The 10,921-nt window shown below is 45.8% G+C and overlaps 1 protein-coding gene across 1 annotated transcript; it reads right to left on the bottom strand.

The window, feature by feature from the left end:
- Positions 1–804: 804 nt before the first annotated feature.
- PRKAB1 (protein kinase AMP-activated non-catalytic subunit beta 1) lies at positions 805–10,499 on the bottom strand. Its single transcript, XM_055794727.1, has 8 exons — positions 10,386–10,499; positions 8,788–8,962; positions 7,743–7,909; positions 5,899–5,992; positions 4,806–4,920; positions 3,398–3,531; positions 2,519–2,587; positions 805–2,436 (listed from the first exon to the last, which is right to left on the bottom strand). The coding sequence occupies exons 2-8, from the start codon at positions 8,950–8,952 to the stop codon at positions 2,359–2,361; spliced, it is 822 nt and encodes a 273-aa protein (XP_055650702.1). The 5' UTR covers positions 8,953–8,962; positions 10,386–10,499; the 3' UTR covers positions 805–2,358.
- Between the last annotated feature and the right edge of the window lie 422 nt (positions 10,500–10,921).

The following is a 10,921-nucleotide window of genomic DNA, read 5'->3' on the forward strand; positions in this document are numbered from 1 at the left end:
AACTGGCAAAGGGGCTGTGGGCACACAGTTGGTCACACACCTGCCTGCACTTCTGCATTTGAACATGCAGGTGGTTTTGACTGGGTGAGTTGACCTTTCAACAAAAGCTCAATCCTGTGACATCAGCTACTGGAGCTGTGTCAGCCTGCTCTCCCCGTCTCTGCTACTGACACACCTTCATTCGCTGCCCTGACACAACCAGCCCAGGCTAAAAGGACCCCCGATGTTCCCCGGCAAAGCGCACAGGCCTCCCTGCGCCATGTGCTGCTCTGCAGGTTCTGGCCCTGACCACACATCTCACAGCCTCTTCCCTGACCTCATAAGGCAGCATTTTCTAGTGCTAATAAATATCACACAGCCTAATCCAACGCCACACATGTGCCTGTGACACCACAAACCGTACCCAACCGGCCATCACAGGCTGGGCTGTCCAGGAGAAAGGCTTGGGGAAAAAACCTTTGCTCGAAGGGTGGCTGGCTGGAACAAAGAGAAGTGACAAGACTGTTAAAGGCAATAGCAAGCTTTTCAGTCCTACGGAAATTATCACCAGAGCTTTTAGGTAACTGGACTCTTATTCTGCCTGTAAACTTTGCATCACAAATCCATACCGACACCTTTCTCAGCCTCTTTACCGATTAACTGCAAGCAGACACAGTTTCAAGCTGCATCTATGAATGAAAAACTTTAACAATCCACCAAGGCATAAAACTGCAATCAGGCAATCACAGGTTATAAAGAAAGAACAACTCCAGGAAGCCAAGGTTACAAGAGATGGGAAGGATAATAACAAAGCCAGTCACCCACTTTTCTTGAAAATGTTTTATTTCTTTCTGAAGAGGCTGAAAACAAAAGCAATTCCGTATTTCAGAATACCAAATGCTATCCATAGCACAGAATGAAGAAGAGTTTTCAGAGAAAATCATTGCACTAGACCCAGATCTACTCAAGACTTTGCCACACAGCTCCCAGCAAGGCAAACCACCCTTCCGCGGGGGCTGGTTACACCAAACTGGCCGCTGCAGCTTTTGCCCCCACTCAGACTCCGCACTGATCTGTGCAGCGTGCTCTTCCCCCAGTCGCATGGGGGCTGGTTATCATTGGCACAGTCACTGGCACTCTCAGGCACCAAAAAAAAAAAAAAAAAAAAAAAGAGAGGGAAGGACCCAGCGGGTCACCTCCTGAGCTGGTTCCTCCAGGGCAGGCCCGAGGCATGCTGGCAGGCAGATTTGCATTAATGTTGCATTTGCTTTGGGATAAAACAGGCTGCGAGTACCAAGTCCAGGCAACCTGGCATACCTTAATCACCGAGAAAATATGAACAGAATAAGAAGTTGCAGAGATCCCCACAACCCGGGCTGGGGAAGCACAGGGACTGCACACCCGCAGTCAGCACTGCACCCTGGCCCTGGGCCCAGAAGGGTGCAGTGCGGCTGCATCCAGCTGGCTGCGGGGCTTACACCGAGGGGCAAGTTTGGCCACTGCGATGCAGGGGACTTACTGTCACCTTCAGGCTGTTACTGAAGAACTAATCCCTAAACTGAACACATCGATTTCCTTACAGCTACTTGTGCCAGCTTAAGGAAGTCCTTACTGGTGACAGCAGGAGAAATTAGTTTCAAAAAGCAGATTACTGCAAGACACATGTATGACTTATAGAAAAATCCAGCCATTAAAAACAATTGTCTTTACCAGCAATTCCACAGGGGAAAAGTTGTATTTCAGTTCTCATGAAGAGAAAAACTACAGAGCTATTCACAGTAGAAAGAGTGCACCCCAGCCTACCGTAAAATAAAAATGAGCTTGTAGGTGATTGTGTCACTGATTTTGCCTAGAAAAGGCTGTTACAAAAAGATCATCGATACTCACACTTACTTCAGCCACGCAAGTGTGGAACTTGCTGCTGAAATAACTGTGTGCTTGATGAGTTATGAAAGCAGTAATGGGCTCGCTTTTGCTGAGTGTTGAGCTCAAATAAGATTCCACAAGAATCCTGAATTTTCTAGACTTTGGGCTGGCTTGTTTATTACTTACAGTCTGCCTCACTGCTAAAGGTCTTTTACCTGTTGCTGCCCTCACATTTTTCAGCCTAATTAAATGGGTGTTTTTTAACTGAGCTGACAACGGGCACTGACACCTCTGCCATCTGTCTAGTTGCCATGAAGCTGCCATCTCTAAGAACTTCCAAGGTGGGACTGGGAAAATAAGGCAGATACAGGAGAACTTGGAAGTCTCAGAAACAATATGAAATCAGAGTTCGTTTGCTACAGCACAGAGCAGGAGTACATTTGGTTAAGAGAAGAATTTTTTTTTCTGAGACTGCACTGGCCCAGAACAAATGGTTGCAAACTACTGTGATGCTCATATTGGCTTGTACAGCAAAGTAGTCACGTATTTCTTCTTGTAACGATGTGTAGCACTAAGCACCATCACTCCATCCTACAGGAGATGGGAAACAAGTGAGCATATTACATGGTTATCTAAAAGCTGCACATGTGAGGAACATGCCGTGGCCTCTCACCTTGATGGAAAGCGCGTAGAGGTGGTTCAACATGACATGGTTGGGTTCAGGAAGTAGTGCAGGATCACACTGGAAAAAACAGAAAGCGAGACAGTGTGAAAACAACAGAACTCACAGTTTACTCATCGCAGCGGATGGGAGATAAACACCGTCTGTAACCAGCCATACCCAAATACATCACACTGCTTCTTACGCAGAGTCCATCAACAGAAACAAAGATTCGGAACAATCAAAGATCAAACCCCCCCGCAGCCTCACTGCGCTCATGAAACCCACTCAGTTATTTATGTGCTTCTGACATTTAACGGTGTTGCAATGGAAAGACTAAGGTTTCAAAGAGTAAAATAACAATCTAGTTTTCTTTTCGATTTTGAAGAGTCAACTAAAGGGGGCCTACAGGAAAGCTGGAGAGGAACTTTTGACAGGGGCATGTTGTGATAGGACAAGGAAGAATGGCTTTAAGCTAAAAAAGGGTAGATTTAGATTAGATACTAGACAGAAATTCTTCCCTGTGAGGGCGGTGAGGCGCTGGCCCAGGTTGCCCAGGGCGGCTGTGGGTGCCCCATCCCTGGGGGTGCTCAGGGCCAGGCTGGACGGGGCTTGGAGCAACCTGGTCTGGTGGAAGGTGTCCCTGTCCAGGGCAGGGGGGTGGGACTAGGTGATCTTTAAGGTCCCTTCCAACCCAAACTGTTCTAAGATAAATAGAAAAATAATTTTACTTCAGATTAATCAATCTGGACACACATAATAAGGAATTTAATCAACACAGCAACTATTCTAACGTTTTTCCTGAACTGTCCCCTGTCTGCACACAGACTGTTTCCCCATCTGCTCACAACCTCAATGCCTTTATTCAGCAAAACAAACTAGTGTACTCACAGAAATGCCGGTGTCCTTATTCAGGATGACCTGCAACAGGTGGGGGGGAAGAATAGGTGGTGATTTAAAGCGCTCTTCTGCCTTACAAACATAGGGCTCCTGGTGATACGGTCCTGGGGGTGAACTTGACAATTCTGCCAGAGAGATGTTAAATATTTATTCTTAAATAGTCTGTAAGAATGTCTGCTCTTCATAGGTACATTTTACTGGTACTCCAAGTTAATTTTCATATCCAGGAACTTGCAGCCAAAAGAAATCAATGGCACGTAAGTACAAGAACTGCAGCAGCTGATGCAGTGCCAGAGGATCAGTCACTGCCCAAGAAGTCATTGAGGATGTCCAAAGTCTGTCTGACTTGAAACTAGCTGTGAAGATCTGGGCAGCAGAGTTCTGAGGGGCCTGCTGCTCTCCAGAATGTCACTGTCATCTCTGCCCAGCGCTCCTCCAGCAAACGCTTCATAGGAAACGCTGCTCTACAAGGTTACCTCCAAGGCAAGTACTATAAACATGGCACATACCTGTAAAAGGAAGTATTACTGCCACACCAGGACAGAGCAATAGGAAGAGCTCTTCAGAGTCTAAACCAGTACAAGGGAAGGCCATTACAGCACGTGGGGGGAAGGCACCTACGAGAATCTCCTCCTAGCTTCTGGCAGTGTCCAAGTCTCACAAATCACACTTTTCCTCCAAAAAGTCTTTGCCCAGGGCAAAGTTGCAAAGAGCAAAAACCAGCCAAACACACCTTCCACCTCAAAGGACAGTTCTGAAGGAGGATTTAAGGTACTACTTAAATCATGGTCTTCATCCCTACAAAGGTCTATAAAGAAAGGTGGCAAGACTGATCTCAGAAATGACTCAATCTTACCTCTGTTACACTAGAATATGAAACCTAAGACAAAAATAGCACTTTTATATTATTCTAAGATACAGATAATTTATACTAAACAGTGAGGATACAATATACAGCTGAGCCTGTGTTAGCAATGCTAGGATACACCTAATTTCTACCTCTTTAGTGTGCAACTTTTGACATCCTCAGCCCACATTCTTAGCAAAGAATTATGAACGACGTAGGCTGTCATCGTTGGTTTGATGTTATATGGTAGAGACTGACCCACCAATGAGTGTGCTACAAACAGCCATTTCACACGGCACAGCCAAACAAACAGCTGTTAAGCACCCATGACCTCCCCCTACAGTGACCTGTGTGGCACTATCAGACGCTTCCTCGTTTCTGTATTTGTCATTCCTGTACCTGTCCACAGAGCCTGACAAAAGTGGAGATTAATCTATACTGGAGTTTTAACTCCAGTTAAAAAGGAAGATAGCTTTAACTCCAGATAGAAAGGAAGATGAAATTTTTAACAGCTCTAAAAAGTGTGATATAGAACTACCAGTAAGCTCATACCAGACATGTCTGAACATTTTTGAGAGTCCACCATCAAAGCATCGAATACTTCAAAGTCAGTTTTCTTCACCTGTATGATGTTGTTGACGGTGCCTAGCTGGCTGGTTACTACAGGCTGGGAAAAGACAAGGTACAAAAGTCAGAATAAGAAAAGCTTACGGGACTACACAATCAGCATTACTAATAATGAAATATATTGCTTTTAAAATATGCTAGTGCCAGATACGAAAAGAGCTCACCATTGCTCAGTCAGTGTTAGGTTAAGACTGGGGGGATGCATGTCAGTTGAACCTGCTAGGCCCACAGCACTCAATAAATTCTTGGGCTATAGACAAGGCTAGCATCAGGTCTGGGCTGAAGACAACACTGATGACACAAGGAGCCAAGCTTTGCTTCTAGCTTCTATAGGGCTTTCTGATCCAGGCTAAGATCTACATCGCCTGATGCAGGACAGAGTTTGGTTGGTATTGCTGGTTTACTATTAAAGCTAAGACTAGAGTCCCAGGCAGAGGGTTCAAGGAGCTAATTTTACTGCAAGTTAAATCCTGTGAGGTTCTGCAAGGTTTGCCAAGGCAGCAAGACAACTGGAACCAATAGCTGTGAATGATAAGTTCCGAAGCCAGTAGGGACTGCTAGACAGGCTAGCGTTAAAGCTCATTTTACAGCAGAGGAGGAAGAAAAGGCCTGGTAGATTTTGGCACAATTACTGGATTATGAAAATATCTAGAGCAGCAATAGCAACATTCTGGCACAGACAGCAAGTACGGCACGGAGTGATTTGGGCTGTCAGCAATGCTAGAGTGCTTTAAAAGACAGTTTGGCACTAGACAAGAAAAGCTCGCCATCTCTTACAAACCAATACCCAAGAGAACTTGTCACCCATTTGTTATGAAACCTTCTGTCCTTTGAGGCGGTCAGTCTGATCCTGCCACCTAGGTCAGCTGGGACCAGAAATCTCACCAGCTTAAAACAGTTTCTGTTGTTAACAGATACCTTCTCTCTGAAAAGGCCAGCCACCGGTACAGAAACTAGCCAGGTTCTCATCCTCAGATGCTTCAACTGAACAAATACAGTGAATCAAAGCAGACATTACCTCTGAAGGATCATGCGTCCACTGCCCATCCACAAAGAACTTGTACTGGTGCTCTCCTTCTGGCAGGTCCAGGATTGCCACAAAGTTATTGTGACTGGAATTTAAGACAAACAATCAGCCCTGAAACAGTCTGAAAAGCACATTGACCCATAAACTGTGACAAACACTGTAACAGCATACAAGCCACCTTAACAATGCAAAAAATTAAAAAGGCAGTGCTGCATTTAAGAGAATCTCTGATGTAATCTAAAGGTAAAGAACCAAATTACGGTTAATATTAATGATAGCTTCCTCTGCAACAGTAAGTCCCCACGCATTCAAAATCAGTACCTGCATTCCTGGCATCAAGTAATTGGCACTGAGCTTTTACAAAGTCATCCTCAAATCTTCACGTTACTTGTCAGTACGTGAGACCTCATTTTATCTGTGAGACTCCTATTGATGGAACAGGATCAGCTTACTCGTATTTCCCTGCCTTTCAGTATTTGCCATTACATTTCAGAGATGCCTATGGAATAAGTGAACAACGACTAGAAGATGAAAGCAGCAACTCAATACTTCTGAGTTACTTTGGGTCTGAATAGCTGCTGCTTGGTAATTTTGATACTCCTGTGCTGTGAACTTCCTGATTCTTCAGAAGTCTTTACCAGCATGTCAGGAGAAGCTGAGAAACAGTTGAAGCTATATGAACAATTCAAACAGGCCACAAAATGCCAATGTCTCTCTTTACTTCCTCTCAGGTAAGGAGGGCAAGCATACAACCACCGTGCTAGCTTTGAAATTTCAGTTTAGAATACTGAAGTCTCCTACTCAAGCATGTTTGATTCAGTAACATGATTTTATCCAGCCTCTAAGGAGGTCCAAATATTTCCTTTCCCAGAATACCTAATCTGGTGAGAGACAAACTTTTTTTTTTTTTTGGGTAAAGAGACATTTTTATCCAGACTTCCAGACGCCATTTCCTGTCTCCCAGGCTTTCTACTTAGGAGTATGATAGTAACACTGATGTTCCATTGGCCTCTTTTCCATCTCCTATCTTGATAATTTATTTCACATTCTTTGTGCACAGAAAAATCCTCCCATACTGTTTCATCAGGCCACTCTACCGCTCCCTCAAGTTTCCTAATAAATTAAAGATGCCTCTGCAGCAATGACAATGCAGGTAGCCACTCAATGAGATAAGAAACACCAGAAACTGGCAGAAGACCAATCCTTCACAGACATGTCATTGTTGACAGACAACAGGGCTCAGCCCAACAGTTAGATACAGACTCTCTGCCATTCATTACGTTTTACATTTTTGAAAAAAAAAACCACCATTGGTTAAATGAAGTACTTACGCAGGTACAGATTAAGCAGAGCTCTAGAGCTCTCTAGCAGGAAAAAGCAGTTGGTACCTTAAAACAGATTCATTCTCTCATTTGTGTAGTTTACCAGCAGGTGTCCCAGGCCCAGAGTTTCCCTAGCAGAATTTGGACCCTTTGAGCTGGGCAAAAGGTATGGCAAGAAGGTACGTGTGCCATCAGAGACATTATGTTCAAAACCCAACTTCACCTGACATAGCCCAGCTCTACCCCAGGTAGCAGACTGCACACCACAATTTTTTTCGGGTCATTCGGGCACGGTGCCTAGTGAACACCCCACTCCTTCAAAACTAACACACAGCTCAACTTTTATCCTGTGCCATCCAAGGATAAAAAGTCAGATTCTCATCAAGGGCTTGAGGAGAGAAGCAGGACAGTGGTAAATCCAAGATCGATCTGTCAACTGACCACCTTTCTCACTGCTCTAAGTGTTCCAAGTCCATGGGGAATATCACTGACACAGCAGCAGCAGTTTATTACCTCCTTGTCAGAGGAATTTTACTCCAATTGTTAAAGGATCCAGATAGATAGACTTCTTTCCCTCCTCCAGTCCAACGAAAGACTGTTGGTCGAGCTTGAGTGGGAGTTTTATCATTCACTTCCAGATCTTGTTGCCAAGCTAGAAATTCTTCTTTCTCCAATGGAGCCTACAAGCACAATATCTTAATCAAAAGAAATTCTTTCCTTGCAGACTCAGACAACCTATGTTTTTACTGAAGGCGTTTTTGCGCTCAGGCATGATTCTCCAAGGTACAAGACTACAAGTAGTTTTTGTCAGAGGAAGATTAGAAACTACATTTCTAGATGCTGTTCGCAAGTTCATTTGCACAAATTGCAGAAAGATGTTAAAGACTTTCAAATCTGCAGAAAGAGCGGAAAGCAGAGTAATCTCCCTCCCTCCTGCCTAAATTAGATTAAAAAGAAATGGCTTAAGCTCACAAAAGTCTTCAAAATACACAAATATAAGAAAAGGGAGAAAAATAATTAAGAAGAAATATGCTTAGGAAGGATTTAGATTATACAGATATCATAGGCACAAAATTTGTAGTTAGCGGAAAGATTACGAATTGTCTATAGGAAACAGCTCTGTCCAATAGTCAAAATCTAAGTACACCTTCCTGTTATCCCTATGAAACAATACACAGCAAGACGTTTCTAATGATCCATCTAATACAGAGCAGTCAACAAATCTTTTAATATGAAAAATAGTAAGACAGGTAAAATATCAGCGGTAACTACAAGAGCATTAAGTATCCAAAGGCAGTTAGGGCATTGTATTTACAGCTTTTGGTCAGTTATATTTTAGTTTTTCTACAAATAATTCTTGCTGGAAACCATGACATTATACTCATCATACCTGCTTGAACATCAGCGCGCTCTCTCTCCTTTGTGTGGGAAGCAAGGCATATGAGGCAGTTTTGTGTATAAATTCAATGACAGAATTACTGAAGGCTGCTAACAGCACCTGCATTGGATAGCATTCCCAAGCTGGTAATGTTAGAAGGCAAGAAAAAACCAGAAATACCTTCATTTCCTCTGAATGGAACAAGTCTGTATCTTCAGGACTATCCATTAAGATTTTTGGCCTATCACCCTCTTTCGTACTGATGGCTCCTCCCGAGTTGTCACCTCGGGATGCCTTATGCCCATGACGCTCCAGTCCAGCTCGCTCGCTGCTTGTGTTCCCCATTTTTAAGGACCTAAAAGACCAGGAAAAGCCAGATTAGCACATGTACTTTTGAAGCTAGAATGCCAATAGGCAGGAAAGCAGCTCATCAGTAGACCTGGGCTCTGTTTCTGAGTTGTAAAGTCTAAGAAACTTCGTTAATACAAAATGCTAGCATCTTAAAATTATATCACACTCAGAACAAATACATTAAATGACAATTTTTAGCTACTCTTGACAATGTGCTAGATATCCTAGCATCTCTGCAAGACTCAAGCCACTCTAAAAGTTGCCCAAGCAGGTATCTGTCACTGCAGCACACTGCTACTCTGCTGTCCCAAGGTAAATACCTGCTGTTTTGTCTTCTGAATACCCATGTATATAACGTTTCACTGCACTAGCTGTAACATCAGTAGAACTTTCTGTCAGAATGCTGCAAAAGCAGCCTACTAGAACTATAACTTCACTAGAACATAAAGTTATCTCAGGTAGCAACCTGCTAAGGTTCCTTACAGTGGCTGGCTGCGGCTCTGAAGCACAAAGACCACACAGTCCTGCTGTACTCTGCTGGAGGCTGCCTCCAGTCTCTGCCTTTCTCTGAGATAAGCAGGCGCGTGCTGCGCAAGAAACACAATGCTTCTTTCTCTCCACAGCCCTGTGGCCGCTTCCACAGGCAGAAGGGACAAGACTGGATGTGTGCGCCACATCTTATCTGGAGGACTACTTACATGTGAAGAGTGGCAACCTAGAAGTGGCCAAGGGGGGTGTGTGGAACCACACAAACAAGGCCTTGGAAAGCACCCAGTGGGGTACAAGTACATGTCCAGGATATTGCCCTGTTTCCTGTAAACTTGAATTACAGATATTGCCCAACTTCTAACTGTACAGACCTAAGCTCAGCCACAACCTAAACCTAAAACCAGTGTTAGAGCATGTGTTTTAAGTAACTAAACAACCAAACAAACAATTTAACTGGCATGATAGAAAATAAGCACAAATACAAGTATTAATTAGCTATATGAAATTGCAACAGCTTTAAGCATTCTGTAAGCTTTAAGCACTTAAATAGCGACTTGCTGGTTCTGTAAGATAGACTTTAGGGAAGGCCCGAATGAAACCGAACCTCCACTGAAGTTCTCACCAGCAGACACACCTGTAGGCTCTACCTGCCGAGCCGACCCACGCCCCGCCGCGGGCAGCCAGGCAGCCGGTGCCTCCGCCGCCCGCCTCTCCCCGGACCCGCCGAGCACCCCGGCAGCCGGCACGGCTCCCCCGCAAGTACCCAGGAGCATATTACACAGCCCGCCGGAGCTGCACCCGCACAGCGCCAACCGGGGCAGCAAGACCCAGGCCTTGCAGCCGAGGGGCACCGCACCCGCCGCCGTCCCCACAGCAACCCCCGCCAGCCTCACCGTCCCCAGCCGCTGCCCCGGAGCCCCCCGGACGCATACACTCACCTCCCGCCGGCAGAGCCCGCCGCTGCCGCTCCTCCGCGGCGGCGCTTCCGTTTCCGTCCGGCGCGTCCCGGCCGCCGCTCCGGGGGGAACCCGAGCCGGGCGCGCAGGTTCCGGCGCCGGCCCCCGCAGCAGCCAGGCCCCCTCGCGGGGGGGCGGCCCCCACACCAGCTTAACGGCACTGCTGAGCGGGTGCCTCGGGTAGGAGGGCAGCAGGGCAGCTCGGCAGCTCTAGGGCTCCGCATGAGCCTGTGGGAGCCGCTTTCTCCCAATCACCGGTGCAGGGTTTGGGGCTGCGGGTGAGCGAGCACGGGCTGCGGGCACCGGGCGAGGAACGCATTTCCCCTCCTCCAACGGGAGCCAGGGCCAGCCGAGGGGACGCCGACCATCAGGGCGGCAGAGGCGGTCTGCGAAACCACCAGGCCACAGCTCTCCTCTAGGGGAAATTTAAGCCCTTAACTGAGAAATGTTTCTCAAATTAAATTACATCTTCTGTTTCTCTAACAACTTTCTCTAAGCATTTCCAATTACACTAGCTC

Source organism: Falco peregrinus, chromosome 2 (assembly GCF_023634155.1).
Source record: "Falco peregrinus isolate bFalPer1 chromosome 2, bFalPer1.pri, whole genome shotgun sequence".
Classification (NCBI taxonomy): domain Eukaryota; kingdom Metazoa; phylum Chordata; class Aves; order Falconiformes; family Falconidae; genus Falco; species Falco peregrinus.

Bases quoted from the DNA above. Each gene is read 5' to 3' on its own strand.
- PRKAB1 (XM_055794727.1), bottom strand. From the start codon at position 8,952: ATGGGGAACACAAGCAGCGAGCGAGCTGGACTGGAGCGTCATGGGCAT. The intron at 7,910-8,787 runs GTATTTCTGGTT...TTGTGCTTGTAG, and splicing joins TCCATTCAGAGGAAATGAAG to GCTCCATTGGAGAAAGAAGA. The intron at 4,921-5,898 runs GTAATGTCTGCT...GTCTTTTCCCAG, and splicing joins GGACGCATGATCCTTCAGAG to CCTGTAGTAACCAGCCAGCT.